The sequence below is a fragment of the Alexandromys fortis genome, unplaced genomic scaffold (genome assembly GCF_014885135.2).
Source record: "Alexandromys fortis isolate MF-2015 unplaced genomic scaffold, M_Fortis_MF-2015_v1.1 scaffold_116, whole genome shotgun sequence".
Taxonomy (NCBI): domain Eukaryota; kingdom Metazoa; phylum Chordata; class Mammalia; order Rodentia; family Cricetidae; genus Alexandromys; species Alexandromys fortis.
The window spans coordinates 2987758-3009699 of record NW_026067998.1 but is presented as its reverse complement, the minus strand read 5'-3'; the positions used below and the strand labels follow the sequence as shown (position 1 = coordinate 3009699).

The window sequence follows — 21942 nt, the reverse complement described above, 5'->3', positions numbered from 1 at the left end:
TAGGGCAGACAGAGTATTCTACAGCATACTCGTTGTGCCCCCTAATTCCCAGGTTTGTACTCTCTCCACCCTCTGATCCTACAAACACACAGCCCACAGGTTTTTGCTGTTGATAATGATATTGACATATACTGCACCTTTCATGGTGATCATGACGGAAAAAGTAGATTTGTTGTTAACGTTTAAACACTGGGAAGAGTCATACAAAATTTGTGTTGGAAAGTCCAAACATCTGGCTGTAGAAGCAGCCTTCCTTCAGGGGTTAAACAATTGATACGGTGCCACGGTCTGCCTCTTGCAGTGGGCACAACACTTTACACTCAACTAGCTGCTTTGCCCATTTTTTTCTTAAGTATGTCCCCTGTAGGAAGCTATGATCTGTACCTCAGGAGCTTATTTTTTTCTAAAAGTCTTCTCTCGAATGAAAAAGCTATGAGCTGTAAAGATGGCTCAGTGTTTAAGAGCATTGCCTGCTCTTCCAAAGGTCCTGAGTTCAATTCCTAGCAACCACATGGTGGCTCACAACCATCTGTAATGAGGTCTGATGCCCTCTTCTGGCCTGAGGGCATACATGCAGACAGAATATTGTATACATTTTATACACACACACACACACACACACACACACAAAAGAAAAAGCTATAACCCAAAATTTTACATTAGGTTATATGTCAGCTTAGGTACACACATAAGCATAAAAATCCAGTAACTATGGATTGACATGGTACCCAACTTCTTTCTTCTGACCTCAATGACACTATTACCCAAACTGGATTATTTCTTGGAAGATCTAAGATGAAAACTGAGCCATATACTTGGTGACCTAAAGAGTCCCCTCTTCAAAGGCCAAGTAGCGAGCATGAATTACTGACTGAGCCTTAGGGATGCCTTTCTAATCACTCCAGTGTAAAAACACCCATGTAAAGAGTGCCAAGGCCAACTATAAGGAAGGATGCCAGCAGCTCTGGTCTAGCCCCAAGTACATTTCAGTTCCTGTTCTAGGACCTTCTCTACCCGAATGTGACATGTTCTGTTTGGACTTTATGTCTTTTGAGACAGGATCATACGCTATAGCCCAGACAGGGCTAGAATGACTTAGATATCCTCCTGCCTCACTCTCGCCAGGACTGGAGCTATGGCATTATGAGCACCTGTATTTAAGGAAAGCTCATTTTCTGACAGTTTCTACACAGCTACAAGGAATTCAATTGCTCTCCACTGCCAAATGCTCTTCACACACGTGCAGTGCCTGGGCTTGCACGCAGACCTGCACTTTACAGGTGGTGATAACAAGCATCTGAGATGTTTTCCTCCTCAGAACATCTGCTGTATTTATAATTTGAAAGATTTCATAATTATGTAATGTTTTAGTATATATACTGTACTGATGGGTTAAACAGTTTTCACTTGTGAAATTAGTTTTTTTCTTAAATGGGTAATTTATATTGATAAACGTAATGAGTTACTTTTTTTCTTTTTTATTGATATTTATTGAGCTCTACATTTTTCTCTGCTCCCCTCCCTGTCTCTCCCCTCCCACTTTCAATCCTCCCACAAGGTGCCCATGCTCCCAAGTTACTCAGGAAATCTTGCCTTTTTCTACTTTCTACTTCCCATGTAGATTATATCTATGTATGTCTCTCTTAGAGTCCGCATTGTTGTCTGAGTTCTCTGGGGTTGTGGTTTGTAGGCTGGCTTTCTTTGCTTTATGTTTTAAAACCACCTATGAGTGAGCACATGTGATAATTGTCTTTCTGTGTCTGGGTTACCTCACTCAAAATAATGTTTTCTAGCTCCATCCATTTTCCTGCAAAATTCAAGATGTCATTATTTTTTTCTGCGGTGTAGTACTCCATTGTGTAAATGTACCACATTTTCCTTATCCATTCTTTGGTCGAGGGGCATTTAGGTTGTTTCCAGGTTCTGACTATGACAAACAAAGCTGCTATGAACATAGTTGAGCACATGTCCTTGTAGCACGATTGAACATCCTTTGGATATATACTCAAAAGTGGTATTACTGGGTCTGGATCTTTTTTTTTGTTTGTTTTTGTTTTTCGAGACAGGGTTTCTTTGTAGCTTTTGGAACCTGTCTTGGAACTAGCTCTTGTAGACTAGGCTGGCCTCGAACTCACAGAGATCCGCCTGCCTCTGCCTCCCAAGTGCTGGGATTAAAGGTGAGTGCCACCACCGCCCACCTTTATTCCTGGGCCTTGAGGAAGGTTGTTTCCTAATTTTCTGAGAAATCGCCACACTGACAGCCAAAGGGGCTGTACCAGCTTGCATTCCCACCAGCAATGCAGAAGTGTTCCCTTTTCCCCACAACCTCTCCAGCATAAGTTGTCATCAGTGTTTTTGATCTTGGCCATTCTTACAGGTGTAAGATGGAATCTCAGAGTTGTTTTGATTTGCATTTCTCTGATGACTAAGGATGTTGAACATTTTTTTAAGTGTGTTTCAGCCATTTTAGATTCCTCTGTTGAGAGTTCTCTGTTTAGGTCTGTACTCCATTTTTTATTGGATTATGTGATCTTTTGGTGTCCAACTTCTTGAGTTCTTTGTATATTCTGGAGATCAGACCTCTGTCTGATGTGAGGTTAAGTGAAGATCTTTTCCATTCTGTAGGCTGTCGTTTTGTCTTGTTGACTGTGTCCTTTGCTTTACATTAGCTTTTCAGTTTCAGGAGATCCCATTTATTAATTGTTTCTCTCAGTGTCTGTGCTGCTGGGATTATATTTAGGAAGTGATTCCCTGTGCCAATGTGTTCAAATGTACTTCCCACTTTCTCTTCTATAAGGTTCAGTGTGGCTGGCTTTATGTTGAGGTCTTTGATCCATTTGGATTTGAGTTTTGTGCATGGTGATAGATATGGGTCTATTTTCATTCTTCTACATGTTGATATCCAGTTATGCCAGCACCATTTGTGAAATATGCTTTTTTTCCCATTTGATATTTTTTGCTTACCAAAGATCAGGTGTTTGAAGATGTATGAATTGATATCCAGATCTTCTATTTGGTTCCACTGGTCCTTTTGTCTTTTCTTATTCCAATACCAGGCTGTTTACAGTACTGTAGCTCTGTAGTAGAGTTTGAAGTCAGGGATTGTGATACCTCCAGAAGTTCTTTTTTTGTACAGGATTGTTTTGGCTATCCTGGGTTTTTTGCTTTTCCATATGAAGTTGAGTACCATTCTTTCGAGGTCTTTGAAGAATTTTGCTGGGATTTTGCTGGGCATTGCATTGAATCTGCGAGTTACTTTTTTTCTTTAATGGGTAATTTCTCTTACATGATATCAAGCTGATGAATAGAGACGAATTCTTCTTACAACTGAATGTTCCCTATCATTCACTCATGCCTCATAAATATATACATTTTTAATAGACACAACTTTATAAGAATATATATCTGCATATACATATATGTGCATATATACACACATGCATTTACACATACTTAGGAGGCAACAGGTCTTCTCAGTAAATCTGTCCAAGAAAATTGGCTTCTTTACTATTAAAGAGTTGTTATGTATGTTATTTTTATTTGTCACTTAGTGAACGTCATTGATGTAATCTTCCATATAATCATCAACATTTCACAGTGACTGGCATATAGTTGATGATCAGTAAATGCTTGTTTCCTTTCCCCACCCAAGGACTCTTCAAGTACAGTCAGCATGCTGCTGGGGAAAACAAGGGGCAGAGGATGACATCATTCCAAAGGTAGTTTCCTGACTTGAAAGAAACCTGTCTGAAATGTTAGAAGCCAGAGCTTTTCCCATTCATAAGAATCATGGATGATCAGGAACTTTGGACAAGATTAATACTCAGCCTCTCCTTCACTGACAATGAGTTGCTCTAGAAGCCTGCCATCTACTTGCACAGAGCTGATGTCAATTTGGCCAGATGGTTTTTAGCATTTGTAGCCAAACACTAATGTGCCCTCCTACAGATCCTAGGATACTTCCTATATTTTGTAAGACAACAGAGAGACATCTGAGGTTGTTTGAACAAAGATCTCACCTAATCATGGAATTCCATGTCTTACTCATTAGCATATTCAAAGAATTTTACATACATGATGTCATAGTGACACACTAATTACGCAGAGCAATTCCATGATACAAGAGGTATATTAAGCAATTAATGCAACTATTTTTATTGCCATTCATTTAAGTATCATTATATGAAAAGTTTTTCTTTGAACATTTTCCAAGATGAAATCAAACATAAATAATGGTCATATTTTATCTCTATGTATTATATACATAATTAAATTATATGTATAATTAAATGTCCTTTTGGACTTCTAATTTCTGTTCAGTCTACAATCACATGCTTGTTAGCAGGGCAAGCTTTTCCTAGAGTTCCTTTCCCTTAACTTTTAGGGTAGCATCTTTAACAGGAAGCCAAACACGTTACTGCTGTGATGGCAATGTGCCCGAACATTTGACTTTACATGCTGGTCAAATATGGCACTGTGGGGCTTGACTGTTTAAGCTAGGGAAAAAAAATCAGACACTGGGTTACAACTTCTCAAATTTCCCTTTTTAAAGTTAATCATAAGTGGTCTTTTAAAAATAAAATCCTTCTGAAATACTGAAGAAAAGCCAATTTTAAACAACATTAAGCAACAGTATTAGACAACAAAGTTACAAGGTTAGACCCTAGCTTGGTGGCTGTCAGGGAGTGGGGACTGAGGAGAGGTAACAGGTACAGGCACAGCACATGGGACTGCACAGGGCGACATCTGCAGGGTTAATGAGGCTGTGCATCTGGATTGTGACAGTGACTACTTGAAAATACTCAAGGGCTAAAACCATAAAACTGCAGGGAGTGAGGACACTGGCAATTTCTAAGTTTCGGGGCTGAGCCACAGACAGGTAATACCCAAGTATGTTTAGAAATTGTATCATCTGACTTTCTGAACCTAAACAGACTGATTATCTTGATAGAGATTAAGGAGGAAGGAGAAACACAAAGCTGTCTGGCTGTCAGATTTACTGTTAGTGGCAATGCCAGTAGTGTATAATATTTGGTAGCCAATGTGGATGCCTCACAAAGGAGCTAGCAGCACATTGTGTAAAATAATACCAAAAAGTTTAAACTTTTTTATGTATTTTAAACTATATAAGATTTTCCCATTAAATACAGAGAGCCATGAACAGCATACTTTAAATATGAGTTTAAAATAAGAACACATTTGTGGTTTCTGTGTGGTACTCAAGATGCCACTAAGCCTATGATTATATGTCATTTTCGGGATATATTATTAGATTTACATGATTACCAAATAATGATTTTTGTGTAGACAGGAAAATAGTTTCAATAATTCAAACCTGACTAAATTAATAAAGATTTTCTACAATGTGACAGTAAAAATTGAGGCAAAGATTATCATAGAAGCTGGCTGGTGCTATTTAAATAAACTTAGTAAAATTTGTTAGACTTTACAACTGATTGGAACTACGATGCTCTAGGACGACGCCCCGGGTTTTTGCATCTCATCCCTAGCCAGGCTGCACCCCTGCTCCTGAAGACTCAGAATAGAAAGCAGGGTTAGCAGCACTTCAGAAAAACCTCCCTGCTCACTCCTCACTTCTGGGATGCAACATGACCTACATTTCCAGTGCCCATTGAGACTCCGTGGGAGGGGAAGAAGAGAGTTCTTCATGTCTCTTATCCTCTGATTAACTAGGACAGCAAATGCCACTCAAGGGACCGCTACTGGGCAGAAGCGAAGGGGAGAAGCCTTACCAGTAGGAAGTTCCACTGGAGGACACCTGGGAATGCTGTATTCTTGGGTTCTGCAAACTCACTGTCACGGCTTTATAAGACAACAGCCCAGAAGGAACTGCCCCACTTTCCATGAGAATCAGCACAGAACTCAGAATGATTTTACTTACTTCAGGCTCTCAGCAAGATGAAATTTAGTTTGAATTATCCTGGACATAATTTTCTTTAAACTTAATTTTAAAACGTTAAATTTACAAGGAAAGGTTACAAAGACTGCATTTCTTATGAACTCCAGATCCCATTCCTCCTGGTAAATTCTTTTCTAATTCTTTTTATATCTCTTTATTTATTTATTGGGAGAGGCCAGCATTAAGGCCACACTTGGCAATCAGAGGACACTTTGAGACAGGCGGTGCTCTCCTGCCGTTCTGGTCTCAAGAGATTAGACTCAGGTCTTCAGGCTCCGTGCCGCCGAGCCACCTCACTGTCCACTCCCCTACATTCTTATATAAAGATGGTACATTTGTCATAGCTATGAGGCAATGCCAAAGGCTAGATTTATTTTCTGTCAGATTTTAACGGCCTGTGTGACAAATAGGAACTGCACATACTCACCGTGTGGTCACATTCCAAGTCATGCACATTTGCTGATGAAAATGGAACTAAGGACTATGCCTATCACCTCCCTCGGTCACCACTTCTTGGTGAAGTCACAAACGTGCCACTAGTGGCAGTCACTGTGCCTTACAACCACAGCCCTCAGAATGTGATGTGTTCATTAGGGGCAAGCCTTGTGAGAAGGGAGCTCCTGAAATGCTGGAACCAGCATTTCCCCACCCCCTTTCCATCACTCAGAACCCGACAACCGTCAAGTTACTGTTTCTATGTGTTCAGTTTCAACATAAAATGACATCAGACGATACCTGTCTTTCTGTGCCTGAATTATTTCACTAGTATACTATTCTCCAGGCTTATCCACGTTGTTCGGAAGGAAGGAGGTCCTTTAAAGGTGGACTAGTATTCCACTGTATTCACACAGCACACATCCTCTTAGCCATTCATTCACAAAGGGACATTTACGTTGATTTCCTAACTCACCTCTTCCGAATAGGCTTTCCGTAAACATGGGAACACAGATGTCTCCCTGACACACTTTTATGTTGTTGTTCCTCTGGCTATATACTCAGCAGTCAGATTACTACACTGTATAGCAGTAGCATCTTTAATGGGGGGGGACTTCCATACTGTCCTCTACTAATGGGTACTAATTTCACATTCCTTTGCCCTGTCCTCATCAACAGTTGTTACCTTTTCCCTTTCTGGGAATGGCCATCTCACAAAAGTGCAATAATATCTCACAGTCTGAAATTGAATTTCATTTGATTAGCACCAGGGGGCACTTTTCACCCATAGCCATTTGTGTATCTTCTTTTTTTTTTTTTTTTTTTTTTTTTTNTTTTTTTTTTTTTTTTTTTTTTTTTTTTTTTTTTTTTTTGAGAATGTACACTCAGCCTCCTTCCTGTTTTTAAACTTGGACTACTTTGCTCTCTTCCAACTGAAATGAGTTCTTTACAAACTCTGGTTGTCAGCTCCTTTCCAGACACATGGTTTGTACGCTCACCTCTTCCTTGGATTGTCTCTTCACTGTCAACTGTGTCCTTTGTTGTACAAAAATATTTTACTTTGATGCAAGCTCATCTGTTTACTTTCCACTTTTACCACAGGCATTTTTGAAGCCAATGCAAGGAATCACTACTTAGCATAATACCCAAACTGTCCTCCCCCATTCCATCCTGGACTCCTTGGAAGGATCACTATACACAACACTCAAGGGATGGCTAGTTATAGTTTCCCTCCTAAGGGTAGGTTATTTGCATAAATCACTTGGAATTCTTGCAGTCTTTCTATATGAAAGATTTGTCCAGCATATTCTTTCTCAGATGTGGCTCCTAGCTTTAGACTTTTAGATTTGTGGGTTTAATTTGGACTATCTATGCACTTTAGGAAGCCAGAAAGGGCCCATTCGAAAAGGGGGGAGCTTAAGAGGTGAGGTGATATGGAAGAGTGGGGAGGAATGTTAGGGGTTAAAGGTTTACACAGGTAGGGGGTGACAGGAACAGGGAAGAGGAAGGGGGGGTAATCAAAATTAAGTATTAAAAATCCTTTTGGAAACCCCTTTGTAAGTTACATAAAAACTATAATTTCAAAGGGAGCTAGAACACAGGTACCCTCTGTAGGTGAACGGTGATTCCTCCAGAAGACAAGGGTTATTAAATAGAAATCTCAGGTCCAGGAGCAGGATCACTCCTTCTAGCCATTAAGGAGAGGCACCCAAAACAACATCGCCATTGCTCTTGGCTGCCCACCAGAACTAGATGGACAGTAAGGAGAGACACCATCACTGGAGACACTGTGCACTGTCCTTGCAGGACATAAAAAAATCAAACTGCAACTGACATGGAGAGGTCCCCACAGTTGGCTAGCTTTCACTTCACGGTGCTGAAACATGCTATCCAGGCTGCTGGGGAAGTAACCATCACTGGTGTTTCCTAGACATAAACCCTGCATACTACAACAGCAACAAGATGTGCCTGGCGAGATATGCCATGGTGCAACAGGGACTATAGAGGTAGCTGAACACTTTTGGATTGGAGTTGAGGCCTCTTCCACATAAGGGAATTCATGCATTACTGAAAGCCTGGTCAAAAGCCCATGGCTAGAGAGGACATGGGCTCTAGGGGGCACCTACTACTGTTGTCTTTTTAAATGGGCATGTAATTAAACTGCCTTCTAAAAGTTTATGTTTATACACTGTGGCAGTTTGAATGTAAGTGGTCCCTATAAGCTCATAGGGAATGGAACTGTGAGGAGAGGTGGCCTTGCTGAAGTAGGTGTGGTCTTGTTGGAGGAATTGTATCACTTGGGGGTGCGCTTTGAGGTTTCTCACGCTCAAGCTATGATAAGAACAGTTCACTTTCTGCTGCCTGTGGATCAAGACATAGGACTCTTAGCTCCTTCTCCAGTACCATGTTTGTCTGCATGCCGTCATATCCTGCCACAAAGATAATGGACTAAACTTCTGAAATTGTAAGCCTCCCGCACCAATGTGGGTGGTCCTTCTGTATATGTGTTGCTTTTATGGTTAATGAATAAAGAAGCTGCATTGGTCTGTGATAGGGCAGAGTAGAACTAGGCAGGGAAAACTAAACTGAATGCTGGGAGGAAAAAAGAGGTGTCTGTGAGGAGCCATGTAGCCACCTGCAAGAAAAACACACCGGAACCTTGCCAACAAACCACTGCCACGTGGCAATACACAGATTAATAGAAATGGGTTAATTTAAGGTATAAGAGCTAGCTAAAAATATGCTCAAGCTATTGGCCAAACAGTATTGTAATTAATACAGTTTCTGTATGGTTATTTTGAATCTGGATGGCTGGGAACAAATGAGGAGCCTACATACACCATTAAATGTTTTCTTTTATAAGACTTGTTGCAGTCATTGTGTCTCTTCACAGCAATAGAAACCATAACACACACACATAGCTCGGTGTTGTCCTTGACAGCGGTGAGAAAACTTCCTTCTGCAATGACCAGCAACCAATGCAAGGATGTGTAACCAGGCATGGTGCAGGCAGTAAGTACTCAGCCCAAAGTGGACATCTCTCTCAAGCCTTCCACCCAGGCTCAGGGAACAGTGAGGGAGTGGAAAGAATGAAAGGAGGCAAAGAATGGAGTACAACACTATGAAACCTTGTCTCTGCGATCATGAACTCACCGCAGTGATGGTCCCTGTGAAAGTCAAAGTCAGTCAGTATTCCAAAGGACGACACTAATGAGACTCACTGACTAATGAGACTCACTGAGTCCAAAACAAAAGCAGCAGAAGGCATAAAGGGGGAAAGAAGGCCCATTGGGAGGGACTGACTGTTGACGGTGGATATCAAAACAACACTGTTTTACATATATGAAACTGTCAAATGACTAAAAAAATGTATTCCATCTTATCTATTTTGTTTCGTTGAGACAGACTTCTCCATGTACCTCTGGCTGACTGACACACTGTAGATGAAACTGGCCTTAAACTTGGAGATCCGCCTGCCTCTGCCTCCCAAGCACTGGGGTTAAAGGCGTGAGCAGTTACCTCTCAGCAAATTATCTGTTTTTAACACACAAAAGAGGGGGAGGGATTTATCAATTCTTTCCTATTTCTTGATCTATATACCTTTTTCTACCAATATTGACTAATGGATGTTTGCCTTGCTTCACGAAATTTCTATTACATATATTTGTGCTTACATTAGTCTACTTTATGTATACAATAAGTATTTGTTTGTATTTGTTTTACATTTTAGACTATAATCAAACAGTATGTGTTTTCAATGCTCAGCTGCTTCCAGTTTAAGCTGAGAATGCAGCTCAGAGTAGGGCACTTGCACAATAAGAGCAAAACCTGGAATCCAACTCTCAAGCACCACAAAATAAGCAAACCATGCAGCTCCAGCTTTGCCACTGGGAACAGTTTCAGTTGGCTCTACATCCTTCTCGCACATCCCATGAGTGACTGTGCAGGGTGTGCGGAAGCAGTTGGGTAGACACCTGCATGGTCAGTACTCTTTATTTCTGGCACAAAGAGGCTTATCTCTTATCTGGTCCATTCCTAGCATCTAGTTATGTCTAGTTCACCTCACTGGCAACATCTGCATCAGGCTGGCTCAGCGGGTAAAGGAGCCTGTCGGCAAGCCTAAAGATTGGAGTTCAATCATAGGCCCACAGGTAGAAAGAGCCAACTTCCACAAATTTCCCTCCTGCTACCATGTGCATATGTGCATATGTGCATGCATGTGTGCGTGCAAGAATGCATGCGCACGCAAACACACACACAGACACACAAATGCAATTATCATTATAAAAAGCAAATCAACATCTGAGCACAAAGTTTAACAGACTTTAATATCTGGAACTTAAATGTTTCTATGTGAGTCACCGACCACCAGAGGAACAAACAATTCACTCAAACCCCTTCTGCAGTCAATAATCATGACTGTCTTTTGAATGTCTTTACTCTGTAGCATACCATAGTGAAAGCTGGGAGCCAGACTATCACCTCATTTGCCACCTTTCAGATTTCAAATGACTGGAAAGGCAATAATTAAACTCTTCCAGAGTTCTCTGTCTTTTTTCCTGTTGCTAGAAGTCTCTCATGAAATGCTACCTGTTTGCTGTCCGGACCTAGCAGAAATCCTTCTTCCCATTACTATTAAGTGGTATTTCCTCTGTGGCAACATGCAATTGCTTGAGCTAAAGAAAAATACAAATATTGCTGGGCAGTGGTGGTACACACCTTTATTCCCAGCATTCAGGAGGCAGAGGCAAGCAGATCTCTGTGAGTTTGAGGCCAGCCTGGTCTACAAGAGCTAGTTCTAGGACAGGCTCCAAAGCTACAGAGAAACCTTGTCAAAGAAAGAAAAAAAAGAAAGAAAGAAAGAAAGAAAGAAAGAAAGAAAGAAAGAAAGATTACCCAGATATAGTTTGAAATACATTTGTAGCTTCCTATTGAGGTTTGTATATTTTAATGTCACTGGCTTTTCTTTATTGTAAATAATCAAACAAAGCCAAGGTCTGAGTCTGGAGCGTTTCAGACTCTGGGGATCCAGTGTGAGAAAAGTAGATTGCTGGACATGAGTGGACTGCCAACACTGGGCAGCTCCTCACCTCAGATTACAGCCCTTTGTCTGTGGTAAATGGCTTATGCCAAGGCTTTTAATTTGTAAACTAGAAAATGGGCCGAGCCAGCCTTAACACTTTTCTCACCTAACTGGAATACAATTAATCCTCAACAAACATTTACTGAGCTTCTACTATGTACTGACACAGTTCAGCTCATGCCACCCGTTAATCTAAAAGCTGGAAGACAGCGAATCCCCATCCTCTCTCCCAGCAGAGCTGCTGAGTGAGTATGTCAAGCCTTTAGCAAAGCTGTTGGCACAAAATGCTTCAGAGAAGCATATGGATTTGTGTCTGGCCTGCACCCGCCTGATAGCATCTTAGGGAAGCTTGTGACTCTTCAGGCAGAACATATGAAAGAAGTCCTCCCATACGATATCAGAGGACCTTCATGTCCATTCCATACCTGCGTAACACTAGCACAGTCCCACTAAGGATGCTCTTACCTTTTTGCATTGCCAATTTTACTATCTTTGCATACCCTAAAACATCACCTTAAAAAAAAAAGTCATTTCCTATGCCCCAAACAAGTTATCTCTGATAGACAAACAATGTGTGCTGATTTACGAACTGTGAGCCAGAACGGACAGTAGCAGTGAGCACCGCCTACCAGCTGACCCTGCAAGAGGACTGAGCTCCAAGGATGAACCCTTTCCACTGAGCCATTCCTAGACATGTAAGCCATAAGGACTAGGTAGGCTTCAGATCCTGAAAGGTATTCCAACTTGAGACTTTCTGCTTTCAAAGTCTTTTCAGCAGATAAATCTAGCAGAATGTCTTAACAGAGTCTAGGGGAAGGAAGTGCTGGCCTAGCCTGCAAGGCTTCTAACTTCTTGGCTCTAATTTGTAACTTTTAGACCTGTGGAGCATTCTGTTTAGAACCCACATCTGACCTACGGGATGGCTGACAGATGCAGCTCACTTCCCCACCTCTTCACACAGAGGGAGTTAGTATCACATCCCTGAGTCCCTACAGCCCTTTAGGCTCTATAGCCTGCTCTCTAGCCAGCACGGGTTCTTATGCTTTAAAGACTTTCTCCCTCAAGAGCATGGAGAGATGGCTCAGTGGTTAAGAACAAAAAGGACCTGGGGTTCAATTCCCAACACCAAAGTGCTGGTTCACAGCTATCTATAACTACAGCTCCAGGGGCTCCAACACCCTCTTTTGGCCTCTGCAGGCACCAGGCAGGCACATGGTACACAGGCCTATGTGTTGGTGAAACACCTATCTATACACATAAAATAATAAAATTACTGTTTAAAGACTTCCTTCTTTAGAGTTTACTCCCGAGATAATAACAAAAAGGCATGGCTAAGAACAACCAGCTTTCGGAATTAACTCTGCAACCTCAAGCCAAGTCCTTCCAGGTTTAACTGAGTAGATGACGCAGATAACGCAGTGTCTAGCACCTAGTCAGTCAATAGTGACAGTCACTCCTCAGCAGGACAAAAACTGAGACTCCATCAAGCTAAAGACAAAAGGGTCCCGGGCTAGCACCAAGTGTGAGGAGCACCTCTCCCTTTGGAGTCCTCCACAATGCAAAGGGTTGGCACCGAGACAGATGTCAAACATAAAGACATAAACCCTGCTCCTCTGCTGGTCATAGGCTTGTACACTGGTCCTCACCCCTTTGCAGGTGGAACGACCCTTTCACAGGGATAGCCTATCAGAAGACACAGACACTTACATTACATTTCATAATGGTAGCAAATTTATAGTCATGAAGGAGAAACAAAATAATGCAATGGTTGGAGCTCATCACAATGTTAGGACTGCATTAAGAGGTCACAGCACTAGGAAGGTTGAGAACCACTGCTGTAGTAGGAATACAGCCATGGAACATTTAAATCATTGAAAAGGGGCTTTTCCGGGCAGTGGTTGCTCACACCTTTAATCCCAGCACTTGAGAGGCAGAGGCAGGCGGATCTCTGAGAGTTGGAGGCCAGCCTGGTCTACAAGAGCTAGTTCCTGGACAGGCTCTAAAGCTACAGAGAAACCCTGTCTCGAAAAACCAAAAAAATAAAAAAAATAAATAAAAAATAAAAAAGGAAGAAAAGACAAAAAAAGAAAAGAAAAGAAAAAGAAAAGGGACTTCAAAGGAGACAGGCAGGGTGCCTGAAGACAGGAGAGTTTTAGAGCGAGTAGTAGCCAAAGAAGGCTGGTATGAGGACATGGCATTTAAAGATCCCTTAAGAGAAAAGACTCAGCATGGCATATGATGAAGTAGAAAGATGCAAGCAGGGGCCACGTAACATCAATCTATCTATAAGCCGCCTGCTGTTGAGCCATTAGATGTTGGTTTATCACCCCTATTCTGGAGCAAAGCAACTGAAGACTTCTGGGAAAAACTTGTGAGCTGCCTTCGAGCATTCTTAGAGAAAACAAGATTAAAACATTTTCCTTCTTTTTAAACCCAGCTGATGCTTCATTCAAACACCTATCTCTCTTACAGCTGGGCAAGGACCTCACTATTTGCTTTCAGTTTCTGGAGAACAAAAAAAAAAATGGGAAAATATCTTTTCATCTGCCAGAGTTCAATATTCATCAAAATTTTAGATTAAAACATTTTGTTTTAATAAGCTCAAAAACCTTTTCTTATATTTCTAGATAAGCGGCGTAAAATCTTTTGTAAGTGTATCCCACTTCAAATCCACATGAAGGAACGACATGAAATGATTTTTCAGTCTCACTGTTACACCTTAACCTTAATGACAGCAAAACAACTTCACCAATGTGTCATCAAAATTCTATATTTCATATTCTAACATAAATCACTTGGACAGTGAATAGAGGCAGCATTTCACTATGTTGCCGTTCTGACTGGCAAGGTTGGCCTATGGGTTCATAGAGATCCCTCTGCCTTTGTCTCCAAGCACGCACCCTTTCATCAAATACAAATATTTGAAAAATTTTAGTTTAACTCTAGCAAGAACAAAATGTACCCCCAAAACATCTTTCAGTGATTTTCCAATTCACCTGGGAATTATTGAGATTTGTTTGTTGACTAATTATGCTGACAAGGCGAAGGCACTTGCTGCTGAGCCTGACCACATGAATCCAATCCCCAGGACAAGGTGGAAGGAGAACCACCTCCAGAATTTGTTCTCTGACTTCTCTACATACACTGTAACACTTCTCTCTCTCTCTCTCTCTCTCTCTCTCTCTCTCTCTCTCTCTCTCTCTCTCTCTCTCAATAAATAAATAAATGAATGAATAAATAAGTAAATAAGTAAATTTAAAATGTGATTATTGTCTTTAAGAAGCAATCTGGACTATTTATATTCAAAAATGGAATTGAGTCATAATTAATAGGTCACATACTCTAAGTTTATTTGCATTTTAACCAGCTTCCAGGTAAATGATGAAAATATTACTGAGAAGGGAGTATGTTCCTATCGATGCTGTCTGCTCCTCTTTGTACTCTCAGACCAATTTCATCATTCCGGACCTTCTCTGGCTTGCAAGAGGCAAGCTTCTACAGTTTAACCCTAGGTGACTTGCTGTTGAGCAACAGGAGAGCTTGGCCAACAGGGAAAAGAAGGAGATGGAAGAAAAGAGCCAGCAGGAGTGTTTGCCTTTCTGCTGGGTTTCTGTTCCAGCACTGACTTTCCTAGCACAGGCTAACTCCACCAGTGCTATAGCTCCTGTGTACAGACCCTACTCTATGGCCACAGTTCCAGGAAGCTTAACCTACTACGTGCTACTTCCCTTTGCTTCCAGTCAAGGGAGGCAGGAGGACAAACTACCTTGATTGCCAGCCATTCCTTCTTGCTCTCTTTTATCTTGCCACAAATCTCGTCTAGCACCAAGGCAAAAGATGAGCAAGTAGAAAGCCCTGCTGAGCTGAGCTTAGCCTGTCTTGTCAACAACTCTGAGCAGATTTGGATTTTCCTTTTCCAAAGAGGAGGGTAGGTAGAAGATAACTGCTCTGGCTGGGCTGTGGGCTGTGGGCTGTGGTGGCGCACGCCTTTAATACCAGCACTCGGGAGGCTGAGACTGGTGGATCTCTGTGAGTTCGAGGCCAGCCTGGTCTACAAGAGCTAGTTCCAGGACAGGTTCCAAAGCTACAGAGAAACCCTGTCTCAAAAAATAAAATAAAATTAAATTAAAAAAAAAAACTGTGAAGAGCCCCTCTGGCCACCATGCTTTTCCTGCCTCGCTAGGCTGTGACCCTCTCGAACTCTGAGGTGAAGGCAGCCTTCCTCTCTCCTGTAAATTGCTTCTGTCAGGCACTGTAGTGCAGCAATGAGGAAGGTAAGTGATAAACATACTAACCAAATGTGCTTAGGGCTCTGTTGTGCCTGCCATCTCCTCCCCGCTGGCTCTTGCCGCGGCTGCAGCCTACTGCTTTTCTCTGTGCACTGAGCGCAAGAGGCTTTGTCCACTTAGGACATGCCCACCTGCTGCTGGCCTACCTACCTTCTTAAGGCTCCATATATTTCACCCTTTATTCTCAACTCATCTCCTGTTACCCTAGACAAGTTCAGCTCCTCCACTGTGTTCTGCCACCAAACACTTATTTTCCATCTAATAATTCCGTTAGCCTACAGTATGCTTACTTTAAAATGTAGTTAATTGCACATTTAACCACCAGAATGACTTCAGTGGCAACAAATACTTTGTATCTGTGGCTCCCAGAACAAAACTGAGGACGACTAGTCAGCAGCTCAGAGAGCTACTGGAATGCGGCCTCAGTCAGCTCACCACTGAGCAACAGGGCCCTTGACCTGACATCTGCACGTCACTTTCTGCCAGATAAACACAGATCCACGCTATCACATGCTGTTGGGATGTAGACTCAGAGAGGTTTAGCTCCTGCACCAGTGGTCAATAAGGTTGAGAGAGAAGCTAGAGGGAAAAACAAGGACTAGAGCCTCCAGCCACACCTTCATTTCCTTTAAGAACAAATACCAGGAAGGTTCCAGGTGCCCTGAGCAGCAGCCTGGATGCTTGCTGTGCACAGGTTTCATGCTGGGAGCACAGAATTGGGAGGAAACGAAGAGCATTAGGAGGGGTGCACAAAGGACAGACACCTCTGGTCCCTACACCCTCAGGTCTTAACATCCAGGGAGCTGTGAAGGTCAAGGTTTCTCTGGGATCCACTTACAACCAAGCTGAAGACTCCTGAAGTGTCCAGACTTACCCCACCATCAATTAGCGAGCATTCCAGCAAGCGTGGCTGTCATTCAGTCTTACCGGCCCCTGTCAGACTTGATGGCTCTCTCCTCTTAGGGCACCTTCGCAGGTCTGGGAAACACGTTTTCATTGACCAAGGGAAGCCATATAACTCTTAAGACATTCGTGTGCACTATGAGGGTGGTAAGGCAGCCTAGACTGCATGCGCTCTTAGGGACGTCACAGCTGAGTTCGAATTAGCAGCAGATGTCATGTCTGAGGAACTCCAGAGAGAACAGGAACCCAAAGCAGCCTCAGGCTCTCAGAATCCCTACCAAAGTGATGTGGGAGTGTCATATATCAATCTGTTGATTTCATTGGCTGAGCAATGAAGAAACTGCTGGCCCTGATAGGTTAGAACATAGGTGGGAGGAATAAACAGAATAGAACTCTGGGCGGAAGAGGAAGTGAGGTCAGACTCTGCTCTGCTCCCGGAGAGACCGGACAGCTCTGCACTCTGGAGCAGAGACACCATGATGGACGGAGGCTAGACTCTTCCCGGTAAGCGCACCTTGGGGTGCTTACACACATCATTAGAAATGGGCTAGTCCAGGTGCGAGAATTAGCCTGTAAGGGCTANCAAAAAAAAAAAAAAAAAAAAAAAAAAAAAAAAAAAAAACTGCTCTGAGCTCTTCTCAGCTTTTCCTCTTACCAGGTTGACTGGGTGGATATAAGGCTATGTAGTAACTGAAATTACCTGGGCGTCTCTAGCTTGCTGTAACTCGGCACAAATAACCTAGAGGTTACTGTATTTCAGAATATTAAGGCATTCACTAGAAGAGGAGCTGATTTAAAGAATTCTTTCATGGAACTGATAAGAACTGATGGGCTTTTGTCAAAAAGCCACTCTGAGAATGACTTCAAATATCTCCCTCTGCAACCAGTAGTTGGTTTAGGGCTGGCCAAGTTGCTTGGATAAAGACGTGGCCACTCTCATGGACTTGGAGGCACAGTCTGACAGGCAGTCTGAGAAGCAGCAGGATTAACAAAATATGTTCACCCTATATTATCTATTTTTTTAAGACCATACCCTGAACTCTAAGCAATCATTTTAAATGGTTATTTTATTGGGAATCAAGCTGGTGAGCAGATATATGTCAAATCTTAATAGTAAAGTCTCATCTGAGTAAGAGAAGTACGCATTTCTTCTGTTTCTTTCTGTGTATCTATGAAATCTCTTGAATTTCTATAAACACATGATTTTTGTAATCAGAAAAAAGTATTAAATAAAAACTTCTGGGAGAGCTGAGGATTTCCACAAGAACTAAACTTACTCACTTCTTATAGAAATCAAAACTCCAAATTACTTATTTAGCTGTTATATATTTTATCATTTAAGTTAATTTATCTATTTGTGTTATGTGTATGAGTGTTCTGTCTGTTTGTATGCCGGTGCACTGTGTGCATGCCTGGTGCCTGAGGTGGCTAGCAAAGGGCATCAGGTTCTCTGGGACAGTCACAGGTAGTTGTGAACTACCATGTGAGTCTCAAGCCCCCTTTTGACAATTTTTCATTGGTATAATCATTTTATGGACTTTGATGTTTAATTAAGAAACCACTCAAAACGCTACAATGCATGTAACATGTAAATATTTCCTGATTTATATTACAACCTTAACTGAGGTAATTTAGAATCTTTAAAGCCAAAGTTCACTGTGAAGTACTGCTAAAAGAAACAAGAGCATCGCTGCTTTTCTCTGCATGAGTACCACAATGGCACAGCGTATGTGCTTAAGTACACTAGAGACTGGAAATAAACAGACCAGAGGGCTCTCAACTACAAATGTTAGCCAATAAAACTTCTTCAGTCTACAGTGGATTGGCACTTGATATCTTCCCTATGGAAAAGAAAAGCTAATTGTTGCTAGCTAGTTAAATGAAGAGACATACTAAGATTCCTGCCAACTACCGGATCATGACTGCTGTTTACTAAGACAACTGACTTTCCAACTCGGTGCCATTTATGGTATAGACTTCTTCTGGGAGCTAGCCTTTCTCATCGTCTGTAATAGCTGAACACGTGCCATTCACTATCTTACAGGTTTGAGATATGTTAATAGGAAACTTGGTGCAATATACGCCTTTACTGGCTTCAGGAAGCTAGTAAATTCAAACAAGAGATTCCTTTAAACTGTGCTAATGTAATGGCAAGTGGTCCCTTCTAACTTCGACCTGCAAGTGATTTCTAGTTATAACCACTAGAACTATAATAATCAACAGATTGGGAGTTGACGGCACAGATAATAAAGCCTTGAGTGTCACCTATTAGAGGACTTATGAAGATGAGCACTAAAATGCCCTTGTACTCAGCCTGCCAAAACTAGTGACTACAGGAGAAAGAAAAAGCCACGTATTTTCCATTATAGAACTTTGCTAACATTCTTTTCAGAATTAAATTCAAGCATTCTATGATTTCAAAACATTGTTTGCAAAGACCTAGCCAAAAAGACCCCCTACACACTACTTTACAGCCCAGTTTATAGTTCAGATTACAATGAAACTTGAAATGCAATGGAGGAAGAGACAAACACACAGCCCTACTGTTACAGACACTACCTGAAAAACTTAGGTAAACAGCAAGCGCACCCCTCTCCAGACCTCTTCTGTAGTAAACCTGAATGCTAGGGAACAGTGAGGCCATTTAAAGGGGGAGTCCAGGGCCTGAGAGGGCATGCGACTACACCACAAGGTGGTAATTACACAGTGAGCATGTAAAAAGTCCAGACTCAAGGGCTCCAAGAGGCACTTCAAACCCAGCTAATAATCATGGCCAGAGTCAGGAAAATAAGTTTCTCAAATGGCTACGGGAGTGGTGGAGGTGGAACAGAAAAACACGGGCAAGAACAAGCTGCTACCAGTTACCACAGTGACTACCAGATACCATCATTCTGTACTGTCTTCCCTGTTTGGATACCTGTCTCTTCCACATTCATTTGCTGGAACCCTGAACTCCCAGGAACTGCTGTTGGAAGCTGCTAGTAGGTGTAGCACTTGGAAAGTTCAGGAGGGTTGAGACCTCAGGATGGTGCACGAGCTCTGAACAAGTCAGTCAGTGCACGAGAGCTCGGTTGCCCTTTCCAGAGGAAGCATGAAAGCAGGAAGTATATCTTCCTTCAGGAAACTCTCTCACCCAGCCCTTACTGTGTGGACTCCCCAGGCAAACGTTTAAGTACACCATACTTGCTTACAGTGGACCAAACGGGCTGACACAAACAGCAGTGTCCCCACAATCAGTCGGGGACCTCGGGTAAAGACGGCCAAACATTTGTCTGCCCACTTCTAACTCAACCCGAAACCCTAAGAACCCAGAAAAACAGCACCAAGAGTTCGTCAAGATGATGAGCACTCCTAACAGTCCTGTGCTGGAGGGGAACCTGCTCTTCTTTCTACATATCATCAGCTGCAAAACAGAAAACAGTGGCCTCTTCCTGACTTCTTAAGATGAGGAAACTCAGAGAAATACACAGGAAAATACTACAAATAAAATCACACTGAAGGTGCACTCTGCTTGAAATGTGGCTTCCCCTGCATGTGTCAGTACTATATATGACTGCAGGTTGGTCCTTCAGCTTATGACCAAAGAGAAGAATGCCTGAAATATGAGGACACCGCAATGAGCAGGCCGACTACAGAGTGGAAAACAACTGCAGGAGAGTTTAAAGAACTGTATTCATTTAACTGGGACTTAACAAGATCCCTGTGTAAGAATGTAACAGTGAGGATGCCACCAATGCTAAGTCAGAAAATATATTGTCTTCAAAGAAGAGGAGGAAGACTTAAGGAAAGGTTAAGAATAGAGCTCCAGGGTAATGAGGCCTTGAGTTCAACCCTCCTTAGCAACAGTTAAAATTAAATAAAACTGAGGAAATGCAAGACCTTGGAAAGATAGTTTTACCACTTAGAAGGGAAGTCAGATAAATTGACTTGTAACACTTCCCAAACAGGGCTGTAAGAATCTTTGGAGCCGGGCGGTGGTGGCGCACGCCTTTAATCCCAGCACTCGGGAGGCAGAGGCAGGCGGATCTCTGTGAGTTCGAGACCAGCCTGGTCTACAGAACTAGTTCCAGGACAGGCTCCAAAACCACAGAGAAACCCTGTCTCGCAAAAAAAAAAAAAAAAAAAAAAAAGAATCTTTGGAGAGGCAGGGCTGTGGTAGCACACACCTTTAATCTGAGCACTCGGGAGGCAGAGGCAGGTGGATCTCTGGGAGTTTGAGGCCAGCCTGGTCTACAAGAGCTAGTTCCAGGACAAGCACCAAAGCTACAGAGAAACCTGTCTCAAAAAAAAAAACAAAAAAAAACAAAAAAAAACAAAACAACAACAACAACAACAACAAAAAGGAATCTTTGGAGAAACATGGATGGGGGCAGGGGCTCACCACTCCCATCTCTAGTTAGGGAGCTATTGATAGTTCATAGCTTCTGAGGGAGGGAAAATCAGTCCCCTGGTAGTTTCACCCCACCAAAGACTATATAGGCTTGGTGGATTAGTTAAAATAAGATAAAATAAAATAAAAAGGACAGGAAGTTAAAGAGGAGTGTGGGGTATGGGGTGGTCTGGGAGGAGTTAGGAGGACAATGGGAAAATAAATTTGATCAAAATACATCGTATAGTCTTTCGGGACTCGGCTCCAAGATGACCAAAAAAAAGGAGAAACAACGGTCGTGCCAAAAAGGGCCGTGGCCATGTGCAGCCAATTCGCTGCACTAACTGCGCCCGCTGTGTGCCCAAGGACAAGGCCATTAAGAAGTTCGTCATTCGGAACATCATAGAGGCGGCTGCCGTCAGAGACATACCCGAAGCGAGTGTTTTCGACGCCTATGTGCTCCCCACACTCTATGTCAAGCTGCATTACTGTGTGAGCTGTGCCATTCATAGCAAGGTAGTCAGGAATCGATCCCGGGAAGCTCGGAAGGACCGAACGCCCCCACCACGATTTAGACCTGCTGGTGCTGCACCACGACCTCCACCAAAGCCCATGTAAAGTGGCTTCATAAAGATAGAAGAAAACACCTTGGAAAAATAAAATGGAACTTAAACTTTAAAAAAAAATACATCGTATACATGTATGAAGTTCTCAAAAACAGATTTAAAAATATGGCAACTCCTCCTTAAAAAAAAAAACTTCGAAGATATATGGACTTGGGGAAGGCTCAATAGGGAGGGAGCCTCAAGTGTTACAAACACTGGATGGGACCAACAAATGCACAAAGCAATCACTCCCTGTGTAGATGTTTGTGGTTTACCTGCCCTACGTCTTTTCCTACTGCTGGGGAATGACAAGTCTCCCATTGCACACTATCTCAGTG

General features: G+C 42.2%; 1 protein-coding gene across 1 annotated transcript; it reads left to right on the top strand.

The window, feature by feature from the left end:
* Nucleotides 1-21272: 21272 nt before the first annotated feature.
* On the top strand, nucleotides 21273-21685 carry LOC126512630 (40S ribosomal protein S26-like; the record flags this gene model as incomplete). Its single annotated transcript, XM_050160495.1, has 1 exon — nucleotides 21273-21685. A coding segment is annotated over one exon (345 nt), but the record flags the coding sequence as incomplete, so codon positions are not given.
* Nucleotides 21686-21942: the final 257 nt, after the last annotated feature.